The following is a 14,920-nucleotide window of genomic DNA, read 5'->3' as shown; positions in this document are numbered from 1 at the left end:
ACTGATATTTTTAAAAAGTGACAAAAACATGAAATTTGGAAGTTTTGCAATAAAGTCGATGACATGAGAACATTTATGGTAGACATTCCTTTATTTTTCAAAAACAAGTATTGACAACGGAACAGAAACATGAATTAAAACTGATCTAAAATAATCAGACAAATGTCATGCTGGAGAATATGAACCACCAAATAATTAAAAGCTTTAATTAGCTGCTTTTTATAACAAAGAGAGTGCTTGTTATAATTTGGTCAACATATTTGTTTTATTTGGGCTCTAAGAAAAGCAATCCACTAACAATCTGAGAGGGACTGGAACATTCACTGCATAAAGTTGACTGGTTTATCAGGGTCATAGTGACAGCATTTTGGTCTCCATGGCAACTGCAACTTTTTTCTGACCTCAGATCAGATTTAGTAAAGACCTATAAAGAGGTCAGAGGAAACAGTTTGAATTTATTTTTGCTTTCAAAAAATGTAATCTCAGTCTTAGGATAAAGCTGGGTGAATCTTTGATGATTTATAGGCTCATAAATTCAACACTGGTGAATTTCATTGATTCAATAGTCAAACATTAAACAAATGTCACGGATGATAACGAGATAAAAGGATTACAAACTGATATTATAGAGCTGCGATACAATTTCTTGATATATGTTGAGCTTTTTTGGGATCATGTCAGTAAAAAAACAAGGATCCAGTGTGAAACGAAGTTCATGTTTTTGTAAAATCCACTAACTGATGGTGAAAATGTCAGCTCCGGGCAACAGAAGAATAACAATAGACAATATTTGATCAGTTTCTTCTCATAAACACCTTTTTAAAAGTTGTTTTTTTTATTTTTATGAAATTATCATCCACCTTACTGAAAGCAGTAACATTTTAAGTGAACATCACTTTTTGTTTTACAATAATGAAATTCTAAGGCGGGAAAACCTTAAGCCTGTGGGACCAAGCATCTGCATAAAGTGTTGAAACAAGCCCACTTAAATGAGATCAAAGTCAACAGTAACCAAAAGACGCAAAAGTCTTTCAAACAGCACAATAAAACGGTTGGTCCTTTCAGTCACACAACAGTCCACTAGGAGATACTGTCTGACATCCAGATAGATGTCGATCACATCAGCTTTGTCCTGAAAACAAAACACAAAGTAAAAACATTTGATTTCCTTTAAATCATTTTGTCAATTTTTACTTAAAAATTGCATACAGAAATTTACCTTTAGTAATGAGTGAAAAAATGTCTATTACCATTACAGCAATCAAATCCTTCCTTCCTGCAACGTCTCACCAAGTTTCTGGATGTTTTCACTGGTATTTTGTCAATTTACTTATTAATATATATTTTTCTTCCTTCCTATAAACCCTCCTAAACTCATACTCTTTCCTCACAAATACCTGAAGTTTATTAAATAACAGAAAACCAAGATATTACATTTATGTGACTATTCACGGTTATGAAGCTCAAAACGGAGATTGTTTCTACAACATAAATGGAGTCCATTTGTTGTAAATTCAGTTGATTTGGACTTCATTTGGAAGCAATAAAATTGGTGTAATGCAAACCATCTAATCCTGAATGTCAACAAAACAAAAGAAAATATTAATTCAAACTTTAATCTACCAGGAGTACAAATGGCTCCACATCTGGACTGAATCAGTAAGAGGAACATAATGAATCAAATAAATAGAAACGAAATGAATTTTGCTGAGTTGCATGTGAAAGCTTCACGTTACTTAATACAGGATGTGATTTAGCCAAACTTCGCCCACATTTCAAGCTTCTTTTCCTGGTTGGGCTAACGTTTACCACTTCTTAATCGCTTTAGTTGGATATTTCAACATAAACAGCCAATTACCAATAAGAGACTCTGTTCCAATTCAGCATACTGATTTTTATTTCCAGATTAAGAAGCAGCCTTACCCTGGAGTCTGGCTATTTCCTGACGAATGTCTTCATAAACAGCAGCTAAAACCTCATCCTTTGGCTTCAGACCATCCAGAAAAACTGCAAAAACAGGATAAGCATGCAATACCTGCCATCTTTAACATTTTTACAAACAGTGCAACAGTTTGAGCTTTAAATATTGACAAGGTTAAGTGCAATAAAATCAGTACTATTATCATCAGAAAAGGGCAAGTTGCCGTTATCATAGAAGTACCTGTAAAAATCAATATGTTGCTCATACCTAGTTATTATTAAATTGTACAAGTCCATAATCTAAAGGCCATTCAACATTTTAGATGTCCTCTCACCAATTTCTGAAGTGATTATCTCCATCTCCTTGCGGTTTTGAATGTACATTGGCCACACGTATCCATCAAAGTAATTTGGAGGGTCTGGAGGTGCATACACCCTCATACTGTCAGGACAAAACCACAGAAACAGCTCTCAAATTAAGATTTCACTGAAAATCAGAGTGAAAGTAGTAAAATGTTTTCAAAATTACACTAATAATGCCAAAAAGGAGAGAGATGAGTACCTCCGTCTCTTCTTACAGATGTCATAAGGTATTTCCAAAAAATATCTCATGTCAAACATCTCATTTAAAGGCCTGGAAGGACAGAATGTGAAAAGTATGATTAAAGGACGGCTAGGAGAATTTTATACTAATATAATATAATAATATATAATAATATAATATTAAACTGTGAGATGCAACAGAAATAATGGTGACTAGAAACAGCAGATCAATTATTCTACAAAACATTTTATATGTAAATAAAGGAGACAGAATTTCACAGTTTTCATGAATGAGATTAGAAATTAAAAAATAAAATGGAAAAACATCCATCCATCCATCAATTCATCCATCCATCCATCCATCCATCCATCCGCCTACAAACCATCCATCCATCCATCCTGCATTTTATACCTGTGGTTGAAAATGAGGAAACCTTCCACTATCAGAACGTAAAGTTCGTCATCAGTGGATGCATCTTTGGCTATCAGGCCTCGCCGCCTCAGGAAGTCATGAGGGTCTTTTCTCCAACAGTAAACCTCCTTCATCATCTTCTCCATGTGAAGAGCATCAAGCGCTTAAAGAGAACGCAGTGAGCATCATCTCCATTTCTCAGCTGAGACACATTTAGGTCAAATTAATTTTAATACACGACAAGTGACCTGAAACGTCACTAAAATACCAAAAACGACGTTACCAGAAAAACTTTTTCAGGATGGGCATCACATAAAAAGAGTTGGTCTATAGTTATAGAACCTAAATTTCAGTCAAAATCATTAAGTTAAATAACAGATGAAGTGTTTGAACTTACTGTCATATTGCTTGAAGCCGTTACTGTCCACTGGTACAACACAGTCATCCTGACAAGAATAAATAACTGTAAATTCTTATCTGTGGTGCCAGAAATGGTTAAAACACCAATATTATACAAGGAAGCCTTCATGGTTTACTTTAAAATACGTATCCTGAGCAATGATGCAGCTGTTGTGTATTTTCTGGTGAAGAAATTGGGAGAGGGTAGATTTTCCTCCATTGGTCACACTGCGATTAAAGCAAATGGAAATTATAAATGAAGGTAAATAAATCTAACAGAAAATACCTACTTAAGAGGTTTTCTCCCAGAATCGTAAAGAGTAAACAAGTCTTATCAGCCTTCACTGCCACATGGTTATCACAAAGTCTACTGATCCTTCAGTTTCAAGTATTTTTGCACATTTTTCTTTCCTGTTTTCTCCTACTTTGTATTTAGTGGTCACATCGGAAGCACTTTACAATGTGAAACCTTGTAATTCCGTTATCAGTGGTTCCGTTTTTTTGGTGATGTGTTTGCTGAGCAGCAATGCGTGACGGTTAAAACATTTACACATTAGTTTGTTTGCAGCATTCAGATTTACTTACCCGCCAACTCCAACAATTAAAGTCTTCATTTGCGAATGCTCACGGCAAAACTGCTGATGCGTGTCTCTAGTTATAAGAAAATAACAAAAAAAAAAACAACAACAACTCACGTTTAACTAAGAGACAGCCGCATTGTTTACCTACACAAGTACAACCCTCCTCTCTGTCACTCGTTTCCGCCCGAGGACGCATGTGATTCGCTGAAGACGGTGTTACGTCACGCCCTGCTCATTGAGAAAGAAAAAATAAGCGCGTTAGATTGGCTGCTGATTTATGAAAATATATTTCAATTTAAATTTAAAATATGTTCCTAATAACGCAATAAATACCTACAATAAAACTTTATCAATATTAGTAACTGTTATTTCTACTGACTATACATTTTACATAAATTAACATAAATGATAATATATATTTTAATTTTTATATAAATTAGAAAATTAAATTATTTGCTATTGTTTATGTTAATAAATAATTACAAATTGCTTAATAAACAACAAAACAAAAACAATAAACAATTACAAATAATATACGTACATTTTAGTTTTTATATTCATTATAAAAATTTATTACATTTTAGAATTAATTTACATGAATTATAAAATTAAAATGTATATTATTTGTAATTGTTAATTTATGTAAAATACATAGTCAATAAAAATAACAGTTACTAATATTAATAAAAATATTATTTTTATGATCTTAATCTGATCATTTTTCTTTTATCATATTTTTTTCTTTTGTCATACAGCTATTATTTCTAAGATTACTAACACTAAAAATAAAATCAACATCCTTGAAAATGTTAATGAAATTGCCCATATTAATTGACCTAATACACTAAATACTAAATCATTAACTTTACAATATCTATCTATCTATCTATCTATGAGCTGTGCGCATGCGCACGTCAAGTTTTCCGCTTAAGTTAACTTCCTCATTAGCAGCGTTAGCTTCAAAGTGATCCACAGTCCGGCGTCGTCTCTGTCTGAACCATCTTTCTTTTCGGTTCGTCTTCGAGCCTCACAGATGTCTAAGCCTCCTCCCAAGCCGGCCAAGCCAGGTAAGACCATGTCTGTCGTGACTTTTGACTTAATTTCCCCCCAAAAACTTTTCTTTCGGTGTTGTTTGGTACGTGGACAGTGCACCTTGTCTTGTTGAGTGGCTGACGCAAATGGGCGGAGGGTACGCTTGTTAAGTTTGTCTGAAAGCTCGGGGTAGAAGACCTAAATGCAGTAATTAATTGCTTTATTTCGGGGATTCCAATAATATAACTCCATAGGAAGGAAGGGGTAGGGAGGCTTTATTTGGGTGTTTGCTGGGTGACCGGGGCACTAAGCTCTGAGGCCGCCGTCACTTCCCCATTTTCATCATTCATGCAGTAACTGCAGCTTGCTGCCCCAGAGGTAGCTTCAGTCAAATAGGTGACTGTGTGGTCACACCTGTGTGTTCTGATTGTCTTCCTTCCAGTGCAAAGGCCGCGTTTTAAATCAGTGGATTTCCTTAGAGGTCATTTTTAAACTTGTAAATATTGTCTGCAGCAGCTACTGAACAGCGATGACATTCGTCTTTCCTGCAACATTTGAATTAAAAAAATGCACGAAACTTCATGTTTTCAATGTTCTTTCATGCTAAATTATTCATTTTTCCCTCTACATTCAAAATAGTAAATCGGGCTTATTTAAAATGTCATCAGATCTAAACTTAATTAATGCATAAACTCAGATACTGCTTCTTTTGTGTGGTAATGTAAAATGCTGTTAATTGATAAAAAATCAATTTATACTTGATTGTTCTATAAACTTTCTTTATTATGGGATCACTTATTATCAAAATTGCTGAATTTACGCAAAGCTTATTTATATACATGGTACTGGGAGATGAGTGCAGTGCTGCGCCTTACCACTGGTGGCGCTGTGGTGCACACTGAGTAATGTGCATGTCCACTTTTCTCTCTTTAAATCGCCAGTGTACCTGTTGATTACACGTATCCCATGCATTTTCTTCTGAGATAAAAAAATAAGCACTTTTTGAAAGGAATATCATGAGGAAAATGTGGGTTAATTTTAGTTGCACTACTTAACAATAACCTAGCTTTCTTTGAGAAAAAAACCCACTGTATCAATGTATTTATAAATAATTTTAAAAATTTTTTTATAAGACTTGGAACGATTAATTGGACTGATCTTGACAAACTACTTATTGAAAGAATCATCAAATAATCGATTAATGTTAACTGGAGCATACTCAAAATTAACAGCATAAATTAAGCCAAATTTAGAAAATTTAGGCAATAAAATTATTTTCTCATTTGAAAAGGGGATTGAATTATTTATTTGCATCTTTTAATGTATTTATATTGTTGTATAAAATAGGCTTACATAAAAAATCTGCAAAATCTTTAAAAAAAAAAAAAATCAATAGAATAATAGATTACTGAAATAATCATTAGTTGTAGCCCTATGTTATGCCATTAAGTAATTCATACCTACAGGATTTGGTTCAAACTGGAATCAGAACCTGGAATCAGTCCTTTAATTCCTAAAAATACTTTAAAAAAAATAAGCCTAGAAGCCATAGTTTCAGTACATTATTATTACAGGTGCAACATGGGGAAAGAGCTGCCCTGAAACCGTCAGAAACACATTTTATGTTTCAGCTTTTTGGCTACAAATTAAAAGTGGAAGAAACTCAAGACACACACTATTAGCTTAGATATCTACTTATGGCAATAAAGCAGGGGTAAAAATCACCAAAAAACTGTAAATAGCCAATATATTTTTATTCTATTTGTAAATGCTTGTATTTATGTCACAAATCATCCCTGCTATTATAATTGTTGTGTTTTTAATTTAATATCTGGATATGATCTCAAGACTCCCACACTTGTTTTTTGACACCAAGTTTGGTTACCAATGTTTTACAAAAACAGAAATTTTGATTTTACAATAAGTAATCAATGAATTCACTGTATATAATCATTTCTATGAAGATTAGGCTCAGAATGAACAGAGGCACATCTCGTCAGCAATAGGAACAAATTTGATGGCTCCACAGAAGATTATCTGGATTATGTTGTCATGTCTGGTTCATCATATAACAGATTAAATCAGGTGCTGTTTTTCTGTCTGTATCTGGTTGTGCACAGAGTTTGTATTTGGTTTTGTTCCCTTTTTTTAGTTTTCTGCTTTTTACTACATAAACTGACTATTAACTGTAATCCTGACTCATGACAAATGCCGCAGGGTTTGGAGTGTTGTATTCAGATTTAACAAGACCAGGTGTGCAGATGTTGCTTTGAACAGCTGGCCTTTGGTTTGCAAGAATGAGATTTATTTTGTAAGTTGCCACAGATTTCTAGCCAAACACAAATTCTTGTATTTAGGAATTAAGAAATTAAACAGAGCTGCTATTGTTGTTTTTTTGTGGACTGTACAAAAACTCTTATTTTTCTCTTTTTAGTCCTGTTGTAGGTTATTTTCCTCTTGAATCTGTTCTGTTGCAGAGGGTTTTAGATAAAGCCAGAGCCTGGCCTCCTGAGCTGAGGTATTTGTGTGTTTAAAATAACATGACTGGGCCTGCGGAGCAGTAGACATGAACAGAACTGGTGTTGTGCGGTGGTACAGACCCCCCCCCCCAGTTTAACCTCTAAACACTGTGCATCTAAACATTCCAGGTGCTGAAATAAAAGATTTAAAAACTCCTAATTCTAATAATCGTAAATATATTTAAGCTTGTCGCCATCTGACCTTTTGATTCATTGCCATTTGTTACACAACGTGAGATTTCTTCATGTGTTCTACGCATGTGTCACCAGACACCACAGCTCTGCATTTTATTTTTACAGCTTTCCCAGTAAAGATAATAAATGCACTTATAAAGAATGCATCTGTTTGTGGTTTTAAATCATGCCGTTGACCTAATCGGGGTGTGACACGTTTGAAAAGGAAGTCGACTGAACAAAGCACAGGGTGATGATGCCTCACCAAAAGAACGATGCAAATCTTTTTGTTTGGTTGCAGAGTTTGACTCGTTCTGGTTAAGCTGAGCTAAATCGGCGCCTCGTTATTTGTGTGCAACCCGATGGCTATGCTGCTTACTAAACTTTGCATTTCTGTTGTTAACATGCAGCTCATGGCGGTGCGACTTCAGGCTTAACTGTTTAAAAATGCTTCCATAAGCTTTTTGTGGGTTCCTGAGCGTCTTCTGCAGGCGGACCACAACCACCCAGGTTGCATTCTTATAGCAGAGCGAACTCCAGGCCAGAGCAGGCCCAGGGGGAAGGCGCTGTTGCACAATGACCCACTGTGTGTCTTCTTGTGCTGCATGTAGTAATAAGTGTGTATTGTAATTTGGCTGCAGGAGAATCACACCGATTTGATTTGTTATTACATCCAGGAATTTCACCATGTTGAAGCCAGCTGGGCTGCAGGAGTGAATTTGCACTGATTGTGCTGCGACTCCTTTGTGTGTCCTTACTGTGTTTTTTTTCCAACATGGCTTCTGTTTTAACCCATCTAGCAGCTCCATGTTTCATTTAACAAACTGTTTTTATGTTCTTTTGCAGGCCAAGTGAAGGTGTTCAGAGCGTTGTTCACGTTCGATCCCAGAACGGTAAGAACTGTCATTTAATTTCGGCAATATCTTTTGATTATTAGTGACAATTTCTCAGTATAACTTATTAAAAAGGAACTTGATTTGTAATATTAGTTTTTTAATGTGTTTAGAGATCTACATCGATTCCTGTTGCAGAATACAGTAAATCATGGTTAATTACTGATGCAAAAAATGTAGTTTTACAGAAAATTCTGGGACTTTTCTAAGTTTTGCTTAGAAGTCAAGATGCAGTTCACCATCTGACCACTAGATGGAGGCAGAATGACTTATGGAATCCTTAGCAACCAGAACTTTAGCTGGTTTAGCGATCATTATTAAGCTTTTTTAGCTTTTGCAAAGTGAGTTTTGAATGGTACAAAAACAATTCCACCATTGAAAAAAAACAACCCACAATTGATTAAGTTTATATTTTATAACATGCTGCTGTCTTTTGAATTAAACAAACTGCAATTTTCTTTTTGCTATGAGCTTCTTTGGTAACAAAGAAGAACATTAAATGTATATGAGGGGAAAAAGTTCCCTTTCTGGGTAAAATAAGGTCAGTTATCGATAATTTTTAGGGAAAGTGGACAACTTTTAAAAAACGACAATTAACTTGCTGTTAACATAAAAATTAGGGGAAACAAAACTCTGTGTAAATGTTAGAACTCCTATATCTACCGTTTTGTTTTTATAATAAAATGATTATTCCCAATTTTAATAGTTTTTAAAATCTTTAATGCCACCATGGAGGAGGTAAAAAGCCAGATGTGGTTCTGGAGCCACAGGTTGCAGATATTTATCTTTTACTCTTTGATTTCCAAAATTTTCCCAACATTTCCAAGGACCTATTTCAGTCTGCCAACCATTTCTTGGTGCATGTTAGTTTTTATATAGTCTCTCAATTAATTTAGCAATCAGATCTCTAGCTATAGGAATTATTTTGTTTCTGCAGGATAGACTAAACCAAATGTTAAGTTGAAATAGTTTTAAGCACAGGATGGTAGATAAATTGAATGAAAATAAGGCAAAGTTGAAGTTGATCAGTGTGTCTAAGTGTCCCAGAGTAACAATGAGTTGTTGTTTTTTTCAGCCAGATGAGTTGTACTTTGAAGAAGGAGACATTTTGTACATCTCAGACACGGTTGGTAAAAGTTGGGATTTCTCTGCTGCCTTTCTCACAATCTTTGACTCTGCAGTTATTCTTCCTCTTTAATGTGAATCCTGCTACCTCTGCATGTTTTTTTTCTCTCCTTGCTATATGTTATACATCCCTTCTCAGATAACATGCTCCATCTTGATTTCACTTCCCATTTTCATTTTCTCTGTGCTCTTAAATTTGCTCTTTTTATTCTGCTAGTAAAAATGAATGTTTATTTCAGAGCGACTCTAATTGGTGGAAGGGGACATGTAGAGGGAGGACAGGACTAATTCCTAGTAACTATGGTGAGTAAAGGAAAGATAATCCAGAAATAACCCAATAATTTCACACAACAGTGGTCTTATATGATCTTGTTTTTCAGTTGCTGAGCAGGCAGAGTCTATTGATAATCCGATGCATGAAGCAGCTAAACGAGGTACGACTGTCTCAGTATTTAAATCGTTTGATCTTTTAATATTTTCAAGCAGCCCTGACCTTTTAAACTGCTAATGGTTACCAAACTTTGTGTGTTTTCGCTCATTTGTGTATAATCTCAGGCAATATGAGCTGGCTGAGGGAATGTCTGGACAACAAGGTTGGGATTAACGGGCTGGATAAGGCGGGAAACACTGCCCTCTACTGGGGATGCCATGGAGGACATAAAGGTACACTGTGAACATTATGCCATTGTTAGTGTATTGTTTTGCATGGGAAGTATTGTAACAAAATGATGTTTGTTTTGGCCCTTCCTTGTTCCCTGTATGCATAATATCCTAAACATGTTCAATATGTTCTCCATTTCCTGTCAGATGTGGTGGAGTTGTTGCTAAGCCAGCCCAGTGTGGAGCTCAACCAGCAGGTGAGGTGATTTTAAAAGCTCATTAGCAGCTTCACTCAAAGCTTGTTTGAATATTTGAAAACAGGAAACATTTTCAGAGTGTAAAACCATAACCGACTGTATTGGGTGTTAAATCAATAACTTCTACTAGAAATGCACCAATAAATATGAGATGTTTGATTTTTCTCCATCATTCGTCAAATTCAGTAAAAACTAAGATTCTGCATCTTTTGTGTATTTGTAAACCTTTCATCTAACATGATGTTGCATGCATAAATTTTTAAAAATATAAACTTTTTAATGCGCTTAAATGGGATGTAATGCCTTGATTTTCATTTTCTTTTATGTTGACTCTAAGACTGACTTTAAAGAAAACTAGAAAATATGTCTTGGAAATCAAACCAGTTAATCTCTTAACCATTTATATCTAAATAACCAAATGAAACGTTGTAAAACAAACTGAGAATATTTAATACATACTGAGAATCAAATTCCTACCAATGACAAAAATCATAATGGAAAAAAACCTAGATGAAAATATTAAAGTAAAGATGAGTTTGGAAAATAGAGATTTAATTAAAAAGTTAATGCAAATAAAGTTGGCAAAGGTCATCTTGTCTTTTCAAAAATGTAACTTAATTTCTACCCAAGGATAAATTTCTCACCATGTTGGAAAGAAAGTTTCCCCAAAATAAACTGTTCTATGATAAAGTCAACAAAAACTAGACTAAACCTAAGATGAGTAAACATGACTAAAATGTGACTAAAACTAAATAAAACAATTCTGTCAATGTTAACACTGAGATTTTAATTCCATCTTCTATAAAGTTAAATTCCTGGTTTGAATCAACATGATTAAAACAACTTTTTAAAATTAATTTACCACTAACTTTCAAGTTTAAACATGTCCTTAGTTTGTCACTGGTTGGGTGAATGGGTGTTAAATAGCGTCATAGTTGTTTAATGACCTTGTTTTTATATTTTAGAATAAACTGGGAGACACACCGCTGCACGCTGCTGCCTGGAAGGGTTATTCTGACATCGTGGAAATGCTGCTTGCTAAAAGTTAGTTTCTCCTTTCATTTTAAATAGACACTGATATTTGAGAAATTATTAAGATTTGTCAAACTCATCAAATTTTGATTTCTTTACAGTTTTCTTTTTTTTCTTTCTTTCTATATCACTGTAATTTACTTCAATGTCGATGTGTTTGTTTCAGATGCGAGGATAGACATCAAAAACAACGAATGTAAACTGGCTGTCGAAATGGCCACCAATGCCCAGTGTGCTTCACTCATCAAAAGGAAGCAGGGAAGCAGTAAGTTCTTCTTTGCGTGCAGAACGTCATGGACAGGGAACAAGGCTGCTGTAGAACCGCAGGAGAAACTGCTGCAGCTAACGCCACAGAAAACAGGTTTCCTAAAGCATGAAGCTGATCTGAGATGTTGCAGTAATTCAGAACAAGAAGCCGCTCTTTAAATCACTGTGGTCTCGTTTACTGATAACGTTGCCACTACGTATTGCTGTAAAATAGCTGTTAATATGATTTATTTTAAAATTTTAATGATGTAGAAAATGATGGTAAACTCAGTTATATTTAGGGTTGTGATGGTAGATTGGTTAAACAAAATGATAAAGATTGAGAAAGCATGTTAAGACTCAAATTAATATAGCACAAACAGGGAATATAATATAAATTAAACACAAAAACTAAATGGTTTCAAGGAAAAAGATGAAGTTGTTTGCAGTATTGAAAAAAACTGGTCAAGCAGCTCCAAATACATCTAAAGAAAAGTTAGAAAATAACATTTGCATTTCCTACAGTGGCTGGCAGGTGTGAATGGCCAAAGGTGCTGGAAACACATGAATGAAAACTCCAAAACGCACAAAAAACAAATGCAAAAGAAAAATTCTACAACCACAGGAAATGGATGCAAATGGGAAATGCCGCAAATAGCAAAAAACGGCAAATATAAAATGTAGAATGGAAGTACTCCAGACCACTAGGGGGAGTCTGGACTAGGTAATACATATGTTAATATGCTGCTATTTTATAATATTGTAAATGACTTTGTGTTTAAAAATTATGCACTTTTTATTTGTTCCTCAAACTATCTGTTGGACATCCTGTCTTTACTGAGGGTCTGATCCCATGTGATTTGGTAACCGACTCCCCCTAGTGGTCAGGAGGCCTTCCGTTTTGTGGACTGAATTTTCAGTTTTTTATTCTTGCAATATTTTTTTTTTGTTTGCAGTACATTTCTGTTGCATTTGTGTTGGACTTTGAGCCAGTGTGTTTGCAGTGCGTCTTGCCACAGTAATTTTCAGACTTTCACCTCTTTCATTTAAAAGATACATATTCTCTCATAAATCAAAGGCCAGAAGAAGTTGAGTATTTCCCCATGAGTTCCACCTTTTAATCCATCTTCCACCCTGAGATTAACAAATCAGCAGAACTTCAGGCTCATCGCCTCCATTCAACTTTGCATTGATGCAGAAATCGGACCAATTATTCACTACATATGCTGCACGTTGCCAGATTAATTCTTTTTTATTGCCGTTACTATTTATTCATTTGCAGTCTACATTTTGGAGGGTTTTCTTTATTTGTAAGGTCTGATAAATATCAGAAATTCATCACTGTTTACAAAAAATATATATGATACAGGTTTGACTTTTTGGACTGAATTAATAGAATAAGTGAACTATTCTACATTTATAGGTTTGTTTCTTTTGTTACAGCCATCACCCGGACACATAGCAACGCAGAGGAGTATTTGGATGACGAGGACTCGGACTGAGCTGGCTCCGGCTCGGTCAGACCGTCGTCGCTGTTTTATATTGTTGGTTCTCTGGAGGTCGTGGAACTTATAAGAGTTTTGTTTTTGTTGTTTTTCTTGCTAGTCTAAAATGGGATTCTTTAACTGAAACTCCATTTTTAGCTGAAATATTTTGTTCAAACACTTCAGTTTTACGCCCTCTGCATATTGTGTGAGTTTCAAAGCACTGCGTTAATCCCATCGACTGTCTGCTTTGCCAAGTTCATTTCCTCATGTAAGAAGTGTATTTTGGAGCATTAAAGGCAGACTCTGTGGGCTGAGGTGCTTACTGTATGTAGTGGGAGAGATGTGACCAAAGCTCTGCAGAGACACGCCTTAAAACATGCAAATTATGTATTTATAATGGAGATTAAAGTGCCAGTGCAGATTCAGAGATTTATATGACTTCTGTTTTGTTTCCAAGCTTCCCTGTCATTCCTGAACTCCTCAGTAGACCAAAGTGAATGAAACTGTTGCATCTTCCTGCTTCAAGGCAACTTAAACTTATGCTGAAGTGAAGAAGCCTGCCTTTAACTTTTAGGATTAATTGGGTGAGTCTAAACCGTTCTTGCATGGTAAAAATCAAATAGCCTGTTACTAGTATTTTTTGTTTGTTTCTGTTATTCCCACTGGCAGCAGAGTCCTACTCTCAGTTCACTATAACCGAATAACAGTTAAAGTATCTGAAAAAAGACTTGAGCTACTCTCTACTCTGTCCTAGAGTTTGTTTGCTTTCCAGCCTGGGAGAAAAATTCAAATTTATTGCTGCTTTTCTATTTGTATTTAATAAAATGCCTAAAATCTATGCAACAGAATATTTGTTTCTTTGGTTGAGTGTAATATTGCTTATGTTTCACAATTTTGTCTTAAACCTGCAATAAAAATGTTAACATCCAGTCTCACTTAATTGTCTTAAGCTTTTTGCAACAAATTCAATACAGTGTTAAATTAGCTGAAAACACTTTTTTTTCTTGTAATAAAATTAAATCTACAATTTACATGTAAGTAAAGTGGGGGGAAAAAAGAAAAAGCATGAGTTCAGTTTCAAGACATTATTCATTAAAAAGTCAGCATTTTGACATTCCCAGAAGGCAGAAAATACAGCAAGTCAATGAAAGATTCATAACGGCCACACCGGCGGGGAGAAAAGCAAGTTGAAGCAGAGAAATTTTCTGAAATGAATGTCCTTTCTCCAGTTTAACATTTAACCACAAAGTTATTGTATTAGAAATTAAATCTTCCTCTTCACAGAACAAAGTACCCAACATTAACAAAAGTAAAAATAATATTTTTTTCTTAATTTGCTGGTATAAAGTAGGAGAGCAGCATTTGTTCATGACTCCCAGTAGGGAGGATGTCTACAATTTAAATTAAATCAAAACTTCAAGTAAAGGAGAACATTTGTGAAATGTCTGCAATAGGTATGAAGATGATGGTCTGCAGCAGGAGCAGTCCAATTATTGGTAACGTTGAGCAAACAGCAGGGTACACAGCTTCTTAGAACTGCATGTCTCCATTGTGGTTTTCAACTTAAACAGCAGTACACATTCCTTTTCTACAAAAACACACATACTGTCCTGCAGCACAGATGCTAGGTAATGTGTAACATATGTAATCTAAAAATGAGCAGAGTGTGATGAAGTGCATCAAAACCTAAGTTTTAAATG

At 34.9% G+C, this 14,920-nt stretch overlaps 2 protein-coding genes across 2 annotated transcripts; one reads left to right on the top strand and one right to left on the bottom strand.

The window, feature by feature from the left end:
* Positions 1–72: 72 nt before the first annotated feature.
* Positions 73–4,071, bottom strand: nmrk1 (nicotinamide riboside kinase 1). The gene is made up of 8 exons (XM_028032651.1): positions 3,860–4,071; positions 3,412–3,502; positions 3,273–3,321; positions 2,876–3,038; positions 2,483–2,554; positions 2,256–2,362; positions 1,924–2,007; positions 73–1,132 (listed from the first exon to the last, which is right to left on the bottom strand). Exons 1-8 carry the CDS (start codon positions 3,886–3,888, stop codon positions 1,122–1,124), a joined length of 606 nt encoding a protein of 201 aa, XP_027888452.1. The 5' UTR covers positions 3,889–4,071; the 3' UTR covers positions 73–1,121.
* A 695-nt stretch (positions 4,072–4,766) lies between these two features.
* Positions 4,767–14,155, top strand: ostf1 (osteoclast stimulating factor 1). The gene is made up of 10 exons (XM_028035037.1): positions 4,767–4,922; positions 8,427–8,473; positions 9,549–9,599; positions 9,838–9,901; positions 9,979–10,032; positions 10,154–10,261; positions 10,406–10,455; positions 11,421–11,499; positions 11,654–11,752; positions 13,177–14,155. The coding sequence occupies exons 1-10, from the start codon at positions 4,889–4,891 to the stop codon at positions 13,233–13,235; spliced, it is 645 nt and encodes a 214-aa protein (XP_027890838.1). The 5' UTR covers positions 4,767–4,888; the 3' UTR covers positions 13,236–14,155.
* The last annotated feature ends 765 nt before the right edge of the window (positions 14,156–14,920 follow it).

Source organism: Xiphophorus couchianus, chromosome 12 (assembly GCF_001444195.1).
Source record: "Xiphophorus couchianus chromosome 12, X_couchianus-1.0, whole genome shotgun sequence".
NCBI lineage: Eukaryota > Metazoa > Chordata > Actinopteri > Cyprinodontiformes > Poeciliidae > Xiphophorus > Xiphophorus couchianus.
The sequence above is the reverse complement of the archived record's forward strand: the minus strand, read 5'-3'. Positions and strand labels throughout refer to the sequence as shown.

Excerpts from the sequence above, each read along its gene's own strand:
- nmrk1 (XM_028032651.1), bottom strand. The coding sequence starts at position 3,888 with ATGAAGACTTTAATTGTTGGAGTTGGCGG. Across the intron at positions 3,322-3,411 it reads CTCAGGATACGTATTTTAAA|GATGACTGTGTTGTACCAGT; the intron begins GTAAACCATGAA and ends TATTCTTGTCAG. Across the intron at positions 3,039-3,272 it reads CGGCTTCAAGCAATATGACA|CGCTTGATGCTCTTCACATG; the intron begins GTAAGTTCAAAC and ends GTTCTCTTTAAG.
- ostf1 (XM_028035037.1), top strand. The coding sequence starts at position 4,889 with ATGTCTAAGCCTCCTCCCAAGCCGGCCAAGCCAG. Across the intron at positions 9,902-9,978 it reads ACTAATTCCTAGTAACTATG|TTGCTGAGCAGGCAGAGTCT; the intron begins GTGAGTAAAGGA and ends CTTGTTTTTCAG. Across the intron at positions 11,753-13,176 it reads CAAAAGGAAGCAGGGAAGCA|CCATCACCCGGACACATAGC; the intron begins GTAAGTTCTTCT and ends CTTTTGTTACAG.